Below are 22,494 nucleotides of genomic sequence, written 5' to 3'. Positions count from 1 at the left end.
CAAGGATAAATACATCACAAAGGATATAATTCTTTCTCTGACAAGAACCCAAATGAACATAATGATGTCAACTCATTGCCTTCATTTCTAACCATCTTCACATTATGTTTAGGTGACATGGATGAGAAACATTTCATCATTCTATAAAGGGTGGCAAAACTGCATTTCCATTTCAGATGGATTCTTCACTGTGATGAAGCTAACCACTTCCTTTTGACCCCATCTGCACCACCATCCTCTGTTATTATGAGAGCAACACTGGGAAAAGTCCAATGTTTTCAGCCCAGTGCTACTGACACGTATCACTGAAGATATCAGCATTATCCTTATTAAAGATACACAGAATGAGGAGGAAGAGTCAGGCCTGCGTAGTGTAGGCTCTATCAACACCAGTGCAGTCGGCATCAGAATAAAGGGCAACATAACACAAATGATCTTGCACTCAATTACTTAATGAATGAGGATTGCTTAAATGAAGGATCACAATATACAGTCTCTATATGCAAAAGCCATCTACTGGTATGTATACATGTGATACTGTATTACATAAATGTGTAGATAATTGTGTGTGTCCCGTAAAGCATGAAGAGTAGCCTATCTTAAAAGAGAATCTAACACAATTCAAGGGAAACTTAACAAAGACTCGTAAACTAAACTTTCCCCCTTATCACCAAACGTCTACACTAAATTATCCTCAATTTCCAACACTTTACTGAAAATATGCAAAAGCATATTCTTAAAATAATAATTATATTTACTGGTGAACTTTTATAATTAAGTAAACATGAGATTTAAAGCAAATAAAAGGTTCAATCATATCACTTATCATTATTAATCATATTTGTCTTAACTATTTTGCATATTTTTTTGTGTATTTTTATGTTTTTATTACCATTTTGTTTATTTCTTAAATTGTTGTAAAACATATTGAAAGTTACATCCTGACTGTCTGCCTACTGTACAAAGGGAAAATAGTTTTGAAATATATTTACAGGGGTAAAGAGAACATACTAATGCTGACATTGATTGATAATAACTGTATTTTCTTTCTCCCTCTCTCTTATTTCTTCCTCTTCCTTTCCGTTGCTTCTTCAAACCTTCTGATACTGGACGACCATCCAAAACATGTGCAAAGATACCCATCCATTTGTGAAGTAATTCACAGGGGGTGTTGACTCAGTTTGATTTAAGGCTAACTTGATGGGTTTCATCTTAAGAGTATGGAGAGAGAAGTGGGTACTGAATAAATGAATAGGTTATCAGCAGGTCTAGGAAAACAGCTGTTATCACTCAATCATTTCCCCTCCATCTTCCACCTCCATATTACCGGTGCAGTTTGATCATATTGGAAGTAGGAATGACTCGGCGCAATCTACTCCCTTAGCACCTTCAATCTCCATTCAGCACTGAAACACAATTTCCTGCAGCCCTTGAACTCATGACACCTCATACTAATTGAAGACAAACCTTTAAATAACTGATAGGCTCGTATGCTGTACAATATCTTGTGTCATCAGTCAGTTTCATGTGATAAGGCATGTATTTCTGAAAGTCTGAACCCGGGGGGGGGGGGGGGGGGGGGGGGGGGGGTTCAGTGCAATATAGAGGTCTTAGGTTAAAAGTACTGTCAACATCTGTCAAAGCATACAGTGTGAGCATTCTCAGGATATCCTCTGTCTAACTGCCTCAGTCTGAGGAGGAATGTCCCATTTGGAGACATCCTCCGTCTAACTGCCTCAGTCTGAGGAGGATTGTCCCATTTGGAGACATCCTCACGACTCACATTCAGCTGTTCATCAATACCATTACCATCTTCTGTGGGCAACAACATCTTTTAAGAGGATTTGAGTTCAATTTAGAATTACAGAGCATACGCCTATAATACACATTAAACACTCTGACTGACATGAAGTAAAACTGCATTCACAAATGCTTCTTCAACGTGTCTCATAAGCCTGTATGGACCTTCCTAACTTCAGAGAGTGAACGCAACGGGTTTTACGAGATAAGTGGTGTGTTAAAAAGTGAGCCTAGGAGGCTGCTGGCTGTTTTCTAAGAACCTGAATCCAAAAGGGTTGATCAAATGCTTGTTAGATGAGGCACAGCAGTCTGACAGTATGTGTGGTGTTCTTTAGTATGGGTGTGTGACAGGTTTATGAAGCACTTCCAATGGTATTGTAATGTCTGTGTGATAACGTCCACATCAAGTTAAGTGTTAGTTATTCAAACATGTTGTTGTCTTGAAACACACCACAGTCGCTCAGTCTCACATCTGTAAATAATGACTTGGTTTCAGAGTAGCACGTTTTCCCTTCAAGACAAGGGGATATTGCACACATCTTAACACCTTGTTCATTACGTATCGTGCTGTTACATCACACCCTGCTGAGCTCTCTGGGGTGCACATCTCTGGAGTCCTTTAAGGCTCGTCCTTCAGTCAGTATCTTCAGCCATCTGCTTTATGACAAGAGACGTCTTTCACAGTTGTTGACCAACCAAAGTTCAGAAACAGGGTGTGAAATCTCTTGAAACCTCAAACAAAGAAGAACCGTTCAGTACTGTGCAAATGATGCCTTCCAGATCTTTCCGTAACAATTTTAAAAACAGCAAATTAATGAATGAGCATGGACTGTATATCATTAAAACAAAAACAAGAGACCTAATGACTTTTCACTCAGTCCTTCAGGCTTGTTAGTTGAATTAGATAACAAGCTTCCTGCCACCATCGGGCAGACAAAGAAATAACAACAAATATTAAACAGTATTGAAATATCAAAGGAACATAAAACAAACTTAATGTCATAAGCACTTCATAATATCACTTTTGTTAATCACAATGTTAATAACATTATTGTTGTTTTACCCTGTTATTTCAGTAAGAATATCTTATTTTCATTTATGATTGAATTATCATAACAATAAAGAGTCAAAGGGAGGGAGCACAAGGGAGAAGGGGGGTGTAAGGGAGCAGAAGGGAGCAGGGGGGTGTAAGGGAGCAGAACAACTCACTTAGAAAAAAGGTGCTATTTAGAACCTTAAAGGATTCTTCGGCTGTCCCCATAGCAGAACCCTTTGAAGTATCGTTTTTGGTTACAGGTACAACCCTTTAGGTTCCAGGTAGAACCCTTTTGGGTTCCATGTAGAACCTGTTCTACAGAGGGTTCTATATGGAACCCAAAAGGGTTCTACCTGGAACCATAAATGATTCTACCTGGAAACAAAAAGGGTTCTCCTATGGGGACAGCCAAATAACCCTTTTGGAATCATTTTCTCTAAGATTGTAGAGGCAAAAAGAGGGAGAGTTAGTGCAGGGGGTAAACACGGCCATCGTCTTCCACTCATTTTCAGTCTTAGAGCTATCATCAACATGAGTCATGACAACATCTCCTTTCTCTAATAACACTTGACCAGATGGACACTTCCCTACTCACTCACATTCCCTTCTCATAATCACTCTGTAGGTGTGACTCTGTAAGCCATTTGGCTCAAACCTGCAATATCACATTCAGAGGTGTCAATTTTGTGTTCTTTTTGAGTGTGTTGATGGCAACGGCCAAATAAATAATAGAGTTAACATAACCCTACCCACGTGTCACCTCTTGAATTCATTGTTTTGTAACAAAATAACAGGGCTTGAATGTCCCCATCTTTCCTTCTAACTCACCCTGATCTTTTCTGTCGAACCTTTTCACCATTCTGTCGTTCATCTTCTCTTCCCTGACTGTTCTCCTTCCTTGTTAAAAGTATTGCGGACAGTGGTGCCTCGTCATCCCTGACTTCCCAGCACTAATGCCATGCCTCCCTCCCTCCATGCCTCCCCACCCAGTCTCCTCTCTCACACGTCTGACTCTATGCTGGAGAGTTTCTCGTACACGTGCCCGTTGCTGCCATTGAACGGGCGCTGTATTGGCCCCAAACCCAGCGTGGAGCCGTGGAGGTTCCCTCCCAGACACAGCTCCATAGGGAACCTGGGGGCCACGGTGGACATGACCCCAGCAGTGGCAGTCGCTGGCAAGAAAGACGTCACACCCACCGAGCCCCGGAAGTCACTTCGGCTGTTTTTGGGGGGCATCTGCTGCTGCTGCTGTTGCTTTTTCATGTAGTATTGTTTGGCGCCATGCAAGAGACACTGGTCGTCACCAAAGGTTGGAATAAAGGGGTTTTGGTTGACCCTATCCGGGTAGAGAGATTTGGATAAGGAGTAGGTTCCTCCTCCACCGCCCTCCATCATGGCTCTTTCTCTGTCCCTCATGTCCCTCTCCCCCACTGAGCGGCGGTGAAGGCCTTCACCACCTCGGAAAAAGCCGAATGGCGACCCTGCTTCCTTGGCCATCTCACCACCATAGAAGAGGGGGTCTCTGTCTCGCTCCTTCTCCCTCTCTGAGCCTCCATGCCTCTCAAATATGTGGGCGAAGGGGCTAACACCCTCCATATAGCGCTCCTTCTCTTTTAAGCTAACACTTCTGGGGGGAGGCAACATCCCGCCCATTCCTACACCCCCCATGCCCCCACCGCCCCCTCCTAGATCCCCCATGACCCCCCTGACTCCGACCGTCTCCTCTTTCTGAAGGTCTACGAAGGTGTCGCAAGAGTGTTGCCGTCGGAGTGGCTTTCCAAAGCCGGCAGACTTCCTACGCTGGGCTTGAGATTGAGGCTGGGCGCCTCCACTTAACCCCACAGCCCCCATGCCTCCGCCTTTCCCACCCCCCATCTGTTCCAAGAGGTGGTTGTTGTCCTCACTGATGTCGTACAGGTTGCCTGTCTTTTTGCAGCCCTCGCAGCGCATGCAGGTGGCAGAGCTGGGACGGCTGTTCCCTCCACCCCCCGAGGATCCACAACTAACCCCTCCACCATATCCGCCTCCCCTCTCCCCCGCCCCGCTGCCATGCATCGACATCTGCTTGCCCCCTCCTCCGCTGGCACGGCAGTTACGACACTCCCAGTCTCCTCCTGCCAACCCCGCCCCTGATGTGCCTCCCCCACTCTTAGACTCTGATTTCTTGGGTTTATTTTGTTTCAGGAAGTCGTCCACTGACACCAAACTGGTGCAGTTCCCCCCGCCCCCTCCACCCCCACCTCCAGGACCGTCTGTCAGATCAACATGTTCCCATTGGGGGACACCATCTTTGGGGCGGAACTGGTCCAAATAGAAATCCCTCACACTCTCTTTGTCACGGAACAGGTAGGATGTGCTCCCTGCATTGCCCCCTCCTCCTCTCTTGCGTTCGGAGGGCAGTAGGGGCGGGGAGGAGGAGCGGTGGCCGTGGTAGTGGTGGTAGCCTGTGTGGTAGGGCTTTCTCCGGTAGCCCAGCTCAATCTCATCCAGCTCTCGTCTCGACTTGGCCGAGGCGGGCCTCTTTTTCAGGCTGTCGCGATACTGCTTACGCTTTTTAGCGTTGCCCTCCAGGTTCCCGTAGGTGACCGTGTGAGTGGAGATGTCTGAAACGTCTGAACGAATGTTTCCGTCATCCTCTCTGCCCCCTCCCCCACAGTACCTGTCGTGCCCGGGGATGTAACCTGAGCTGGAGGCACCTCCCTTGAAGGAGAATTTTCCGTACAGGTCTGAAAGTCCCGATTTGAAGCCCGGCCCAGAGGGTGGGTTCTGACCGGCAATCAGGTCAAACTTACTCATGTTCCTGTGGGTCAGGGCAGAGCGTGGCTGGGTGGTGAAGATGGGTGCCACTCCTCCCCCTAAACTGTCACAGTCAAACATGCCCCCTTCCAGAGAGCTGTTGCTGCCCAGGCTGTGGGGTCTGTTAAGTGGCGGGCCACTGAGCCCCAGGGCAGAGCCTCCATGGTGGTGCAGGTAGTGGTCCTGGTACAGGTTGCTGTCCTTCAGGTGGAGGTTCCCGAACGTCCTCTCCACCTCGTTGATGTAGTCGCTGAACATGTTATCCTCCGGCATGTACGGGGGCTTGCAGTCCGAGTGACCTGCCAGGCTGCGGCGGTGCTCGGAGATGTCGTAGACGGATGACTCACGACGGATGAAGTCCAGGGCACTGTGAGGTGAGCCGTTAACCCCGGACAGGGAGGCCATGTTCTTAGCGGTTCGGAGCAGACGCAGGATGTTGGATTGGGTGTTGTTCATGGTGACCGATGGAGAGTCGAGAGCTGAGCTGCTCTTCTCTTCGATCTGAACCCCGTGGATGCAGCTGTAGATGCCCTGTGAGTGAAGAGGGTCATTAAGCAGCATTAGAGAGGGTAAGGGAGAGTCAGAGGCAGAATAAAGGAGAACTAAAAATAGGGCTTCTAAGAGTAGACTGAGGAGAATGAGAGGGAAACAGAGACTGTTAAATAACATAGACATGTACATAGCCTACGCAACTGTTGAACATTAGACCGTGGAACATGCACTACACAGAATATCTACACTACTGGTCAAAAGTTTTAGAACACCTACTTATTCAAGCGTTTTTCTTAATTTATTACTATTTTCTACATTGTAGAATAATAGTGAAGACATCAAAACTATGAAAAAACACATATGGAATCATGTAGTAACCAAGAAAGTGTTAAAAATCTAAATATTTTATATTTTGAGGTTCTTCAAATAGCCACCCTTTGCCTTGATGCCAGCTTAGCAAACTATTGGCATTCTCTCAACAAGCTTCACCTGGAATTCTTTTCTAACAGTCTTGAAGGAGTTCCCACATATGCTGAGCACTTGTTGGTTGCTTTTCCTTCCAACTCATCCCAAACCATCTCAATTTGTTTGAGGTCGGGTGATTGAGGAGGCCAGGTCATCTGATGCAGCACTCCATCACTCTTCTTCTTGGTCAAATAGCCCTTACACAGCCTGGAGGTGTGTTGGGCCATTGTCCCGTTGAAAAACCAATGATAGTCCCACTAAGCCCAAACCAGAGGGGATGGCATATCGCTGCAGAATGCTGTGGTAGCCATGCTGGTTAAGTGTGCCTTGAATTCAAAATAAATCACAGACAGTGTCACCAGAAAAGCACCCCCACACCATAACACCTCCTCCTCCATGCTTTACTGTGGGAAATACACATGCGGAGATCATCCGTTCACCCACAATGCGTCTCACAAAGACACGGCGGTTGGAACCAAAAATCGCTAATTTGTAATCCAGACCAAAGGACAAATTTCCACCAGTCTAATGTCCTAATGTCTAATTGGCCCAAGCAAGTCTCTTCTTCTTATTGGTGTCCTTTAGTAGTGGTTTCTTTGCAGCAATTCAACCATGAAGGGATGATTCACACAGTCTAATCTGAACAGTTGATGTTGAGATGTGTCTGTTACTTCAACTCTGAAGCATTTATTTGGGCTGGTAACTCTAATGAACTTATCCTCTGCACCAGAGGTAACTCTAGGTCTTCCAATCCTGTGGCGGTCCTCATGAGAGCCAGTTTCCTCAAAATGGTTAATGGTTTTTGCGACTGCACTTGAATAAACTTTAAAAGTTCTTGAAATGTTCTACATTGACTGACCTTCATGTCTGAAAGTAATGATGGACTGTCATTTCTCTTTGTTTATTTGACCTGTTCTTGCCATAATATGGACTTGGTCTTTTACCAAATAGGGCTATCTTCTGTATACCACCCCTACCTTGTCACAACACAACTGATTGGCTCAAACACATTAAGAAGGAAAGAAATTCCACAAATTAAAGAAGGCACACCTGATAATTGAAATGACTTCCATGTGACTACCTCATGAAGCTGGTTGAGAGAATGCCAAGCGTGTGCAAAGCTGTCATCAAGGCAAAGAGTGGCTATCTGAAGAATCTCAAATATAAAATATATTTTGATTTGTTTAACACTGTTTTGGTTACTACATGATTCCGTGTGTTATTTCATAGTTTTGATATCTTCACTATTATTCTACAATGTAGAAAATAGTTTTAAAAATAAAGAAAAACCCTTCAATGAGTAGGTGTTCTACAACTTTGGACCAGTAGTGTAAACAGAGTTCAGTAAAGAAGTGTCCACTTCTAGTACTTCTGGATTTGACTCCTTGTTTATCGTTTCTCCATTAAGTGGTAAAATACAGATTCACACATGGACTGAATGTAATATATCTAACGTATTTCTACTGTATGTGGGTATACGAGACAGGAGAGCGAGAGAAAGTAGGAGAGAGGAGAGGATGGGGAGATGATTGATAATGACAGAGATGCAGTAAAGCCCTGTGGGTCTCAGGGGTCAATACCTTCAATCAATGTAATTAGAATTCAGCTGAACAATACCCCGTGGCAGTTAATAAATACCCCCGGCATCGACTGTAGACCGCCATGCAATAACATAAACCTCCAGAGAGAGGATGAGGCCATGAAACACTGACATAATGATGACAGAAAGACAAACCGTGCTATTTGCATCCTGTGATGTATAATACGATATTGAAATACAAATGAATGGAGAGTGGGGTGAACGAGGTGTGACAGATGGATGAGTGGGATCAAATCAATCTCAACCAATGATTTTTTTGTTATTTTGTCTGGGAAAGGACAGCAGAGGTAATAGGACCCTTTGGCTGCCATTAAAGGTCAAAGGTGTACTGGTAAATGGCAATAATTCCTTAACAGGGTCATTTTCATGGCATCTGTCCTCTCTCTCAGCCTTGATGCCATGACAACCATGATGCCAACTTTGTTCCTTGTCAACTCTTTCATCAGGTTTGACATCTCCCCTTTTTAACTGTTAGTCATTGGTTGTCTCTGTGGTACTATATTTCTCTTACTCCTCCTTCTGCCGCTTTGCTTCCTCAATGTGCCCTCCATTGCTCCGTTTTGATGTGGCCATGAGCCTGCCATACCACTATACCACTGCCATACCACTAACAAATGACCAAGAAAAAATATAAAATAATGTATTTTTTGTCTCTCTGTTTTCATAATTTCCCTTCAATTCGCAAGAGGCTGAATGTATCTCACTGGAGAGAAGGCATCCGAGAGAGCGAAACAGTGCCCCTCTGTCTCTGTCTGTGTAGGTCATCTATCTGATGCTGTCTGGTCATAAATAGTATGACATTGTTGCTGCCCTTTGCATTGAATGCAAGGGAAGCCAGCAAGTATTTTTCATCCCTTGATTAAAAAAAAACATATAAAATAAAAGCCATTCAGTGTAAACTGAGTGAGCTCAACTGTAAATAGTCCTGGGGCACCAAAACAAAGTGTCAAGGGAAGCCCATTTGGATTTGGCTTCACTCCAATCACATCGCATCAAGAGAAATACGTCAATGACAGAAATAACTTGAATTGTTGCATCTCATTGTGTTGTTGTCCTCCGGTGTCTAGCAAGCTAAAATGGTCCTTTCCTAAACTAGCCATGGATGGAGATACGGATTTGGACTTGGTGGTTTTACTTAATCTCCGTACTGGCCAATGAATATACAGTGATTCTGATCCAACCATAAATTCATACATTGTGCCCCTGGACTGAGAGGATGGAAGTTCAATATGTAGCTAGATGTAGTAGGCTAATGTTAACTAGCTAACGTTGCCCATGAAAGGAAGTTGGGCTAGCGAGCAAGCATTTTATCCAGGTAGTGTAGGACAACAACAACTAAAAGTGTGTACTGTATGTCATAGACGGTTTCGTCAACATGAAAGAGAGGAGGATGGCGTTTCTCTACACACACAAATCTGAATTGTGGACAGCCACATCATGTTTGGCGTATGTTGATTGGACTAAATAGTTTTGGGTATATTTTAGTTGTCACTGTATTAGACCAAGCAGAGGTGATTTGATGATGTTGAAATGTTGAAGTTGAAATGGTGCTGGAATAGTGGAGGCAGCTCCTGTTTTGTTTGTGACTTGCGGTAACTCTACGTGGTTCTAAATCAACAGTTGTTTAGTAGTCCATGCTGCAGGTCATGTAACTGTTTGTTACATTCAATATGCTTTGTGGACTTCACCGGACAGATCTTGCTCTCCGTTTTGTGATGATACAAAGGTGTGGTTTAATTTTTCTGCCACTGTATCTTCTTATTGTCTCTGCCTTAGGCCTATATATCACAGTGGCAAGGCATATGAACTAACAGGTTATAGAGCAAACAACGCAATTATCACAACACATATGTTGTAATATACCTTTTTTTCTGGCTTGGCTTCCCCAGTGATTTTACCCACGCACCACTACTGACTCTCCCATATTCTCTGTGACATGCTGTCCTTGTGTTTACTCAACCCTCAACCCTTGGCAATGTTAGATGACATCATGTGTGCTCCGTTTGAGCTGTTAGCAGAGCTGAATCAACAAAACAACAGAATGCCTTAGCATCATCAATGGTGCTTCATACTCAACTGAGATACTCCACATGCCCACATAAAGTAAACATTCCCAGACTGTCTCTGGGAGTATTTGGGCAGGGACGTGTGAATGGTAATAGCTCTGGCCTGAGCGTTAGAGATGGAAAGTCATGGAGGCACCTACAAACAATAACGTACAGAGTGTACATGTGGTTTCAAATTCAACGATTCACTAGCTGCCCCGTCCTTGAGTAGCCTATACGTGGCTTTATGCAAATAATACTACAATGTGACCATTGGAAAATGCAGCGACTAGGCTTACTACATTTATAGTACTTATCTAAACTCTTAGGTAAAGTCATTAGATGGTTTCTTAAATCAGTGTGAGGAATTAGTTAGTGAATTAGTTACAGTGTTGCAGGTGTAAGAGGAATACCTCGGCTAACGAAGCCCTGCTTACTGTTTTTCACCAGCGCAGAGGAAACTGTAACCAAGGGCTTGGACACTAGACTCCGATCAGCTGTGACAGATTTCTCATTCGTACAGTGCTGAGCTTAAATGTTAATTGCAGTAATAATAGTACAGTTTATTAGAGTATGCTGTGAAATTAAGAAACAGATTCAATCCAGTGGCATAGGGAAAGGGGCGTCAACGAAAAATATCAAACTAAATGAGAATGAACCAATGTGAAGCCTTACCCCAGGATTGTGAAAAGAGAATAAACCATCCTTTCCCTCATTGTTGTTTAATTATCCCTTGAAAATCTATTGTGTGGCGATGAATTCTAATAAATAAACATATTGTAGGTTGTTTCCTCTGAATATTTTGGAGGTGCTATATAGAACCTAAAAGTGTCCTTTGGCTGTTCCCATAGGAGAACCCTTTCGAAGAACACTTTTCAGTTTCAGGTAGAACCTTTTTGAGTTCCATAGAACCTGGAGCAAAAAAGGGTTCTGGCTGGAACTAAAACGGGTTCTACCCTATGGGCACAGCCAAAGAAGCCTACTGGAACAGATTTTGATTGAACTGTATTCAAGGGTCACATCCAGAGATTTACCATCACAACAAGGAAATAATATCATGAATACATGTCATAATGGAACCTCACACAAATGCAAACAGTAATTTTCCTCATTCTCATCCTCATACTAATGCTAATGGTATAATCATCAACGCTTACTGACCAATCTGTCTTTGGAATGAGAAGCCAAATGTCATGGATACACACCCAAACAACACACTGACAAACACATACTAAAATTGAAACTATAACACTAGACACAAAACAATCCACAGTTTTTCCTCTGCCCTGGTATTCAAATGAAAAGAGCAATGGATTGTGTGGCACTGTCGTAAATGAGCCACGTGGTTAACCCCGAGCGTTTCACCTTGGTGAGTTACACTGGAGCCATGTCAAAACAGTTGGACTGCAAATCAAATACCTCGGGGTGACTTTGCTCCCAGGAGAACCAGTAATCTACCCTCATTTCTCTGGCTGCGTGAACAATTGATTTTGGCTCAATATTTTGTAAATATTTACCCTGGATGTGAAACGGGCATTAGCATCAAAACAAAAGAAGAAAGCTGTCTGTGTTCAAACTAAACTCAGAGTTTGGCATTGGTTGGCCACTGGGGACATAAACTACATACTGATTTCTACTATCAGGGCCGATAAGCCTTCTACTTGACCAGGTTTCCTTATGGACTACCTTTTCCAAGAATAAAGCACTCTCATTTACTGGGTATTAGAGACAGTAAAGTTGATGATGTGAGGTTGATGATGAAGGTCATAACTCTAAAAAGATGCCAAAGGGCGCAGATGCAGATCACAGGACCACAGGAAGAAAACCTAAGTGAAGAACAGCCATGTATGAGTGTGTGCAGACAGTTACTATGGGTGTCTGAGGTGGACTGGCTCACCCTGCTGATGGAGAAGACGAAGCCTGGCTTGCCCGTGCAGTAGCCCATGAAGCAGAAGCGCAGTTGCCAGTAGAAGGCGTGCTCGGCGATGAAGGTGATGAGCGACAGAGCCATGGCCGCCCCCAGCATGTAGAAGACGCCGGCCATGTTGTCCACGTCCAGCTGGCTGCTCATCACCTCGTTCTTCTCATGGTGGCAGATCCCCGTCAGCCACATGGCCTCCAGCTCCTCCATGTCACCTGGAGAGAGGGACAGGATGGAGGGAGGAGTCAAGGAAGAGTGGGGACGGGAAGAGGAGGGGGAGTGGGGACAGGCGGATGGAGGGAGGAGTGGGGACCGGGTATGGAGAAGGAGGGAGGAGTGGAGGGAGAGAAAGGAGGGAGTAGGAGAAGGGTGTGGTGAAGGGAGGACATGATGTAGCAAGAGGATAAATATTGGAACGGGATATTGATGCAAAGTGAGCAGAGAAAAGGTATAGGGATGAGGAGTAGGGAAAGACAATTGAAAATATAGGGCTGACAATGATACCTAAAACTATAGAGGACAAACACATAAAGGCTAATGCATGCAAGCCTTTGGTGGCAATTTAAGGAATACAGTTTTAGAATACATCTAGAACACACACACACGCACGCACACGCACACGCACACGCACACACACGCGCACGCACACGCACACACACACACACACAGACACAGATCATCGAACTCAGGGTCCACTGCCTGCATGGCTCCTGGACGACAAAGGCGACTGGTGTGAGAGATGGGGCTCAGTGGCGTCTGTGAGACCAGAGCTCCCTGGGGCCCTAGGCATCCTCCTATGCTCTAAGTGTCTGCGAGCCTCATCATCAAACCTGGCAGGCCCCCGTCTGCACCCGTCAAAGGCCCCTGGTCTCTCAGCGCATGAGGATCACTTTCTCAATCTAGGTCACACTGAAAGGAGTGCATGTTGGGGCGTGTCAATGTGACATTGAGGGCCCCTTGCTAAGTTTTGGCTGGTTGTACACAGAGAACGGCACCCGATGATGACCCATATTCACACCTTCACACATGAGAAAATCTACAAGAAACTGTATATTATACACACACTCAATAACATATTGTCACCGATCCCTAAATACAGAAAACACACTCCTTGTCCAAAGCTTATAACCTGTACATTCAGTAGATAGACCTGTACATTCAGTAGACAGACCTGTACATTCAGTAGACAGACCTGTACATTCAGTAGACAGACACAGAGACTTACACACACAGTCTTCGTAGGGCTGACCCACATTCACACACACCCCCTGTCCACAGAGAAACAGAGACCTACACACACACAGTCTTCGTAGGGCTGACCCACATTCACACACACCCCTTGTCCACAGAGTGTAGAATACACCAGCAGCTTTACTGGCACCTCTAACTAGGACACTATAGTGGGGCCTGGAGGGGCCTTGGTCCAGGATCCTCAAGACAGGCTGGAACACACCCAGATAAAGTGGCTCCAGCACAGACAAGCTGCAGAGAGAAAAACAACTTCTATATGGCTTCGAATGCAGCTCTGACTGGTGCTCAACCAAGGTGGGACACAACCTAAACACCATATAACATACCTGTAGGATTGTGTGTTCTATATTTTAGCCAGATGGCAAGTATTCCAAAAGTATACAATTCCATGGGGAAATATGACAACAGCAAAACTTGGCTGTTTTCCATCAAAGAACCCCGTTAAAACCCTCAGTAAAATGTCACGACTCCCTAGCTGAAGTACATGAAGTCAAACTGTATGTAATTCTAACTGAGCGCCGATCTCACCGTCTCCAAAGAGCTGAAGGATGGCCAGGTCGACGTGTCTCTTCCAGCCAGACTCCTTCTGGATGGCGATGCCGTAGCCCGTGGAGGCAAACACCTTCCCACTGCCGATGGTCACCAGCTTACAGCCCTCGTCCCTCCCGGCCATGTAGTTGAGCACTGCTGCGTCGTAGATGAAGGCGTCCAGTTTACTAACGAGAGAATTTACAGTAATCACTTCTGGCCCAGCTTTACACTGTAACTACTCATCCCAATTAACCTGCTAAGTAGCCCTAATGTTGTGATAAGGATAATAGACTTCTGCCTGCTTTGCCAAGGGCTACAGTTGTCACATACTGTATAATGGTAGACACTGTTGTGCTTTGAAATGAATAAAACCAGAGCTTTAAATGAGGAACAAGGAGAATAATTCAACTAAGATATAAAAAAAATAGATAAAAGGCCTCCCGGGTGGCGCAGTGGTCTAAGGCACTGCATCGCAGTGCTAGCTGTGCCACCGGAGACTCTGGGTTCGATCCCAGGCTCTGTCGCAGCCGGCCGCAACCGGGAGGTCCATGGGGCGATGCACAATTGGCCTAGCGTCGTCTGGGTTAGAGAGGGTAGGATATCCTTGTCTCATCGCGCACTAGCGACTCCTGTGGCGGGCCGGGCTCAGTGCACGCTGACCAGGTCGCTAGGTGTATGGTGTTTCCTCCTACACATTGGTGCGGCTGGCTTCCGGGTTGGATGCACGCTGTGTTAAGAAGCAGTGCGGCTTGGTTGGGTTGTGTATCGGAGGACGCATGGCTCGCGACCTTCGTCTCACCCGAGCTCGTACGGGAGTTGTAGCGATGAGACAAGACAGTAACTACTAACAATTGGATACCACGAAATTGGGGAGAAAAAGAGGTAACATTAAAATCAATAATAATAGATAAAAGAAAATAGAATACATGTTCCCTATTGCCCCAGTCTAAGGCCCTATTTTAGGCCCCATTCCCCCTATTCCCCCAGTCTAAGGCCCCATTCCTCTTATTCTCCCAGCCTAAGGCCTTATTTTAAGGCCCCATTCCCCTAGTCTAAGGCCCCATTCTAAGGCCCCATTCCCACAGTTCCCCCAGTCCAAGGCCCCATTCCCCCATTCCCCCAGTCTAAGGCCCCATTCTCCCAGTCTGAGGCCCCATTCCCACTCCTCACCCAGTCTAAGGCCCTGTTCTCCCTTCTTACCCAGTCGAAGACCCCATTCCCTCTGCTCACCCAGTCTTCAGACCATAGAGGGCCTCGTCCACATTCTTCTGGTGGAACTTGATCATATAGCCATGCATCTCCTTGTAGTTGTTCTTGATGTTCCTTTCCGTGCTGCCGTTAGGGACCGTCCCAAACCGGAACGGAGGGGAGAAGTCATTGGGTCTCTGGAACTGAGGGGAGGAGATAGGAAGAGCGAGAGAGAGAGAGAGAGAGAGCGAGAGAGAGAGAGAGAGAGAGAGAGAGAGAGAGAGAGAGAGAGAGAGAGAGAGAGATGAGATAAGAGGTGTAGAAATAATGATGGCGTGAGGAAAGTGGTGGCAGGCAGAGGACAGAGTGAGAGATAGAAATCAAGGGAATCAAAGAAAGATGGACAGTGAGATGGAATGGAGGTGAGATAAGGAGAGGGGCGAGCAAGTAAGAAAGAGCGAGTAAAGGACTAATGAAGTTTAATGACAGGCCTTACCTTCTTGTCGCTGAGTCCAGACACCTGGTCCACATACTCCTCCTGGATCATGAAGGCTGCCAGGTTGGCAGTGTAGGAGGCCAGGAAGATGACAGCGAAGAAGGCCCACACCGACACCATGATCTTACTGGTCCAACCCTTGGGGTTCTGCACTGGGACAGAGTTGTTGAAGACCAGACCCCACAGCAGCCAGATGGCCTTGCCGATGGTGAAGGAGGGCCCTCCAGGCTCTGATGGAGAGACAGGTAGTGATCACAATGAGCAGTGGTCTCAGGGAGGCGTCTCAGTGTTGTAGTTATGTTGTGGTTAGCTGTAGGATCATGAAGCACAATGTGGCTAGGGAAGCTGGAGGAACACGACTGATTGGACCACGGTGCTGTGTCATTCTGATAAACACCTGTGTTGCAGTGCAGATGAGGTGTTAGTCCACTACTAAGTATGCCTATTGTTGTTGAATATATGTGTGCTGTGGTTCTGTCACTAAGATTGAATCCATCATGATAATATTTTTTGGCACATCAGCTGTATTTACTGTTCTGTAAGTAGCCACCATGAGTATCACTAGTTGGAATCCAACATTTGATCCAATTCGCACAAACACTGAATTCCCAAGACTAGTGTATGACCAGCTAACAATAGCACTCCTACAATGCTTATTCTCCAGAACATGAATGATGAGAGAGATTAAAAAAAGATATGGTCTCTAAATATAGTCCCATCATGAATAGGATGAAGATAGGACATTGATTATTTCTTTTAAGCTGGGAGATGTAATAAAAACGGGCCCATCCCTGTCAGGCCTGACATGTGATTCCTGAGAATATGGAAATGCATGTAAAACACAGGGCCCACATTAAAATACATGAAGATCCAGGGGAGGCGTGTTGAAGTCAATGAGAAGAGACTTCACCTGCACTAGGCTCTGAGAGGTGAAGGAGGACAGGAGGAGGGGCTGGGGAGGAGGAGGGGCTGGGGAGGAGGGTGGTCAGGGTTTACTGGCTGCCATGTGGGAGTTGGGGAAGGTCACCGCGCAGAGCAGTGTGTGTGTGTATGTGTGTGTGTGTGTGTGTGTGTGTGTGTGTGTGTGTGTGTGTGTGTGTGTGTGTGTGTGTGTGTGTGTGTGTGTGTGAATGGTATGTGTGTGTGAGAGAGAGAGAGAGAGAGAGAGAGAGAGAGAGAGAGAGAGTGAGAGAGAGAAGAGGAAGAGAAAGAGAAAGAGAAAGATATGTATGTGTATGTGTTTGTGTATGCTCGTGTGTGCATTTGTGAGAGAGATGTTCATTCCGGTGTAGAGCCAGACCCTCTCACCTCTACCGTCAGCCAGACAGCGGTTGTAGCCCACAGGGCTGAGGTACTCAAACACAAACACAGCAATCGCCGACACCAGCAGCAGCATCACAAACATCATCACCCACACATCAGCACTGAAGGGCTCTGAGAGAGAGGCAGAGAGTGAAAAAGGCCAACGGAGGGAGGGTGAGAGAGAGAAAAATATGCAAATGAAGAGTACACAGAGAAACAAAAAGTGAGTGAGATAGAGGCGAGGGAGAGGAAGTCAGAGAGAGAGAGAGTGGGAGTAGGAAAGAAAATATTGGTGGGGAATGAGACAGACAAAAAGAGAGAAAGTTAAGCACATTATAATTCAGTCACTGGACGGAACATTTGGGTGATACTGTAAAGTTGGGACACACTCACCAAGGAAGGCAGAGGGCGAGACGGTGCCGTTGCTACGGGATACCATGACGCTGATGCCCGTCTCAATGAAGGGCACCGAGAAGTCAATTACCTCTGACCTCTCCTTGTTGATGGTGAGGGAGCCCACCGCCATGTGGGCCTTTTTTGTCTCCACCTGAGAGAGAGAGTTGGAGAGAGAGACGGTAGGGAGAGAGGGAGTGAGAGAGAAAGAGAAAGGTCAATGAGAGACAGTTCCTACACATCAAGAACAGTCAAAGTGGAGACTTGTGATCTCCAGTGCGGGAGGGGAAGGTGAGAGAAACAGAACGACAGAGGTGAGGCAGTACAGACAGAACAAGGGAGGGAGTGAGAGAGAACGAGGGAGGGGAGGGAGAGAGACAGAACGAGGGAGGGAGACAGACAGAATGAAGGAGGGAGTGAGAGAACGAGGGAGGGGAGGGAGAGACAGACAGAACGAGGGAGGGAGACAGACAGAATAAAGGAGGGAGAGAGAGAACGAGGGAGGGGAGGGAGAGACACAGAACTAGGAAGGGAGAGAGAGAACGAGGGTGGGAAAGAGAGAACGAGGGAGGGGAGGGAGAGACAGACAGAACGAGGGAGGGAGACAGACAGAATAAAGGAGGGAGAGAGAGAACGAGGGAGGGGATGGAGAAACAGACAGAACGAGGGAGGGAGAGAGAGAACGAGGGAGGGGAGGGAGAGACAGACAGAACGAGGGAGGGAGACAGACAGAATGAAGGAGGGAGAGAGAGAACGAGGGAGGGGAGGGAGAGAGACAGAACGAGGGAGGGAGAGAGAGAACGAGGGTGGGAGAGAGAGAACGAGGGTGGGAGGGGGAGACAGACAGAAAGAGGGAGGGAGAATTGGGTTACCACAGTGGGTCACAGCAGCTTGAAATAGCCACCCCATTGCCTCCTCCTCCCTCTCCTCCCTGCTTTCCATCCCTCCCTTCGTGCCCCTCCATCTCTCCAGGTATATTTAGCCCTAAATACCTGGGCCCTACAGCACCGGGGTAAAGTGGGACAGAACTGACTGAGTTAATAAGGTGTGAATGTGAATGACAGAGGGAGGGAAAGAGAGGGGGGGTGAGACTATTTCCTTTACCTGTGGTCTGTAGGTTTACGTGCCAAGGATTTGTTTGTGTTAGTGTGTGTGTCCCCAGGGGGAGCAAGTCTGTCCAGCAGTGTACCCACTTCCTCTCTCTTTCCGTATTCTCCCTCCCACGACTTGTACTCTCTCCGTTATGAAAGTGACCTGTGTGGGTGGTACTGAGAATGAGCGAGCGAGAATTCTTGCGTGTGTGTTCTGTGTTCACGTCTGTCGATGTTTGAAGCCAAACTCACGTAATCAAGAGTTTTGCCTCAAATATTTTGGATTATGAAGATTAGTGACTGCCTTCACTCCATCAATGCCGACACCAGTGAGCAAAATCAAGTCAGCACAAAATGGAGCGGAGGGACCAACTTTAACCCTGCAGTGACTTCTTTCTCTCTTTTATGCACAGCTCTGGTACATTGTGTAAGTCAAGAGGCATCTATGTGATCCATGCGGTCGTCGTGTGTAGATCTGGGGTCATTAAGAGTGTGAGATACGTCCTCTGAGTGGCGCTGGGACGGATGCTTTATTCCATTAACATTCCTCTTCTAGGTGGAATAGAGACGGTACACCAGCATCCTTTTAGTCCACATGAAACACACCCCTTTATAACAGGTGACCGTTCTGGGCTTGGAGGCCCAGTATCCATATTGAATCTAAGTGGCTTTGAATAAGAGAGTCTGCTAAATGGCTGAAATGTATAATGTCAATGTGGATTATACTGTAGTAGGACAATGGATATGTAGTCCTGTCTATGACAGTGGATATGTAGTCCTGTCTATGACAGTGGATATGTAGTCCTGTCTATGACAGTGGATATGTAGTCCTGTCTATGACAATGTGGATTATACTGTAGTAGGACAATGGATATGTAGTCCTGTCTATGACAGTGGATATGTAGTCCTGTCTATGACAATGTGGATATGTATTCCTGTCTATGACAATGGATATGTAGTCCTGTCTATGACAGTGGATATGTAGTCCTGTCTATGACAATGTGGATTATACTGTAGTAGGACAATGGATATGTAGTCCTGTCTATGACAGTGGATATGTAGTCCTGTCTATGACAATGTGGATATGTATTCCTGTCTATGACAATGGATATGTAGTCCTGTCTATGACAGTGGATATGTAGTCCTGTCTATGACAATGTGGATTATACTGTAGTAGGACAATGGATATGTAGTCCTGTCTATGACAGTGGATATGTAGTCCTGTCTATGACAATGTGGATTATACTGTAGTAGGACAATGGATATGTAGTCCTGTCTAGGACAATGGATATGTAGTCCTGTCTATGACAGTGGATATGTAGTCCTGTCTATGACAATGTGGATTATACTGTAGTAGGACAATGGATATGTAGTCCTGTCTATGACAGTGGATATGTAGTCCTGTCTATGACAGTGTATATGTAGTCCTGTCTATGACAATGTGGATTATAGTGTAGTAGGACAATGGATATGTAGTCCTGTCTATGACAGTGGATATGTAGTCCTGTCTATGACAATGTGGATTATACTGTAGTAGGACAATGGATATGTAGTCCTGTCTATGACAGTGGATATGTAGTCCTGTCTATGACAGTGGATATGTAGTCCTGACTATGAAAGTGGATATGTATTCCTGTCTATGACAATGGATATGTAGTCCTGTCTATGACAATGGATACGTAGTCCTGTCTATGACAGTGGATATGTAGTCCTGTCTATGACAGTGGATATGTAGTCCTGTCTATGACAGTGGATATGTAGTCCTGTCTATGACAGTGGATATGTAGTCCTGTCTATGACAGTGAATATGTAGTCCTGTCTATGACAGTGGATATGTAGTCCTGTCTATGGCAGTGGATATGTAGTCCTGTCTATGACAGTGGATATGTAGTCCTGTCTATGACAATGGATATGTAGTCCTGTCTATGACAATGTGGATTATACTGTAGTAGGACAATGGATATATAGTCCTGTCTATGACAGTGTGGATTATACTGTAGTAGGACACTGGATATGTAGTCCTGTCTATGACAATGGATATGTAGTCCTGTCTATGACAATGGATATGTAGTCCTGTCTATGACAATGGATATGTAGTCCTGTCTATGACAGTGGATATGTAGTCCTGTCTATGACAATGGATATGTAGTCCTGTCTATGACAATGTGGATATGTATTCCTGTCTATGACAATGGATATGTAGTCCTGTCTATGACAGTGGATATGTAGTCCTGTCTATGACAATGGATATGTAGTCCTGTCTATGACAGTGGATATGTAGTCCTGTCTATGACAATGTGGATTATAGTGTAGTAGGACAATGGATATGTAGTCCTGACTATGACAGTGGATATGTATTCCTGTCTATGACAATGGATATGTAGTCCTGTCTATGACAGTGGATATGTAGTCCTGTCTATGACAATGGATATGTAGTCCTGTCTATGACAGTGGATATGTAGTCCTGTCTATGACAATGTGGATTATAGTGTAGTAGGACAATGGATATGTAGTCCTGACTATGACAGTGGATATGTATTCCTGTCTATGACAATGGATATGTAGTCCTGTCTATGACAATGTGGATATGTATTCCTGTCTATGACAATGGATATGTAGTCCTGTCTATGACAGTGGATATGTAGTCCTGTCTATGACAATGGATATGTAGTCCTGTCTATGACAGTGGATATGTAGTCCTGTCTATGACAATGTGGATTATAGTGTAGTAGGACAATGGATATGTAGTCCTGACTATGACAGTGGATATGTATTCCTGTCTATGACAATGGATATGTAGTCCTGTCTATGACAATGGATACGTAGTCCTGTCTATGGCAGTGGATATGTAGTCCTGTCTATGACAGTGGATATGTAGTCCTGTCTATGACAGTGGATATGTAGTCCTGTCTATGACAGTGGATATGTAGTCCTGTCTATGACAATGGATATGTAGTCCTGACTATGACAATGGATATGTAGTCCTGTCTATGACAATGGATATGTAGTCCTGTCTATGACAGTGTGGATTATACTGTAGTAGGACAATGGATATGTAGTCCTGTCTATGACAGTGTGGATTATACTGTAGTAGGACAATGGATATGTAGTCCTGTCTATGACAATGGATATGTAGTCCTGTCTATGACAGTGAATAAGTAGTCCTGTCTATGACAGTGGATATGTAGTCCTGTCTATGACAGTGGATATGTAGTCCTGTCTATGACAGTGGATATGTAGTCCTGTCTATGACAATGGATATGTAGTCCTGTCTATGACAATGTGGATTATACTATAGTAGGACAATGGATATGTAGTCCTGTCTATGACAGTGTGGATTATACTGTAGTAGGACAATGGATATGTAGTACTGTCTATGACAATGGATATGTAGTCCTGTCTATGACAATGGATATGTAGTCCTGTCTATGACAGTGGATATGTAGTCCTGTCTATGACAATGTGGATTATAGTGTAGTAGGACAATGGATATGTAGTACTGTCTATGACAGTTGATATGTAGTCCTGTCTATGACAGTGGATATGTAGTCCTGTCTATGACAGTGGATATGTAGTCCTGTTTATGACAGTGGATATGTAGTCCTGTCTATGACAGTGGATATGTAGTCCTGTCTATGACAGTGGATATGTAGTCCTGTCTATGACAATGTGGATTATAGTGTAGTAGGACAATGGATATGTAGTCCTGACTATGACAGTGGATATGTATTCCTGTCTATGACAATGGATATGTAGTCCTGTCTATGACAGTGGATATGTAGTCCTGTCTATGACAATGGATATGTAGTCCTGTCTATGACAGTGGATATGTAGTCCTGTCTATGACAATGTGAATTATAGTGTAGTAGGACAATGGATATGTAGTCCTGACTATGACAGTGGATATGTATTCCTGTCTATGACAATGGATATGTAGTCCTGTCTATGACAATGTGGATATGTATTCCTGTCTATGACAATGGATATGTAGTCCTGTCTATGACAGTGGATATGTAGTCCTGTCTATGACAATGGATATGTAGTCCTGTCTATGACAGTGGATATGTAGTCCTGTCTATGACAATGT

At 45.1% G+C, this 22,494-nt stretch overlaps 1 protein-coding gene across 1 annotated transcript in view; it reads right to left on the bottom strand.

Moving 5' to 3' along the window:
- Positions 1–3,835: 3,835 nt before the first annotated feature.
- Positions 3,836–22,494, bottom strand: part of LOC139422243 (glutamate receptor ionotropic, NMDA 2B-like) — a 73,583-nt gene continuing 54,924 nt past the window's right edge. The window contains exons 8-14 of the mRNA XM_071173418.1: positions 17,317–17,470; positions 16,930–17,055; positions 15,622–15,851; positions 15,168–15,328; positions 13,935–14,122; positions 12,132–12,370; positions 3,836–6,163 (exon numbers count right to left, since the gene is read on the bottom strand). Of these exons, the coding sequence (XP_071029519.1) occupies positions 3,836–6,163; positions 12,132–12,370; positions 13,935–14,122; positions 15,168–15,328; positions 15,622–15,851; positions 16,930–17,055; positions 17,317–17,470 (3,426 nt within the window). The remainder of the gene's footprint in view (positions 6,164–12,131; positions 12,371–13,934; positions 14,123–15,167; positions 15,329–15,621; positions 15,852–16,929; positions 17,056–17,316; positions 17,471–22,494) is intronic.

The sequence above is a fragment of the Oncorhynchus clarkii genome, chromosome 12 (assembly GCF_045791955.1).
Source record: "Oncorhynchus clarkii lewisi isolate Uvic-CL-2024 chromosome 12, UVic_Ocla_1.0, whole genome shotgun sequence".
NCBI lineage: Eukaryota > Metazoa > Chordata > Actinopteri > Salmoniformes > Salmonidae > Oncorhynchus > Oncorhynchus clarkii.
This window is presented reverse-complemented; position numbering and strand designations above follow the sequence as displayed.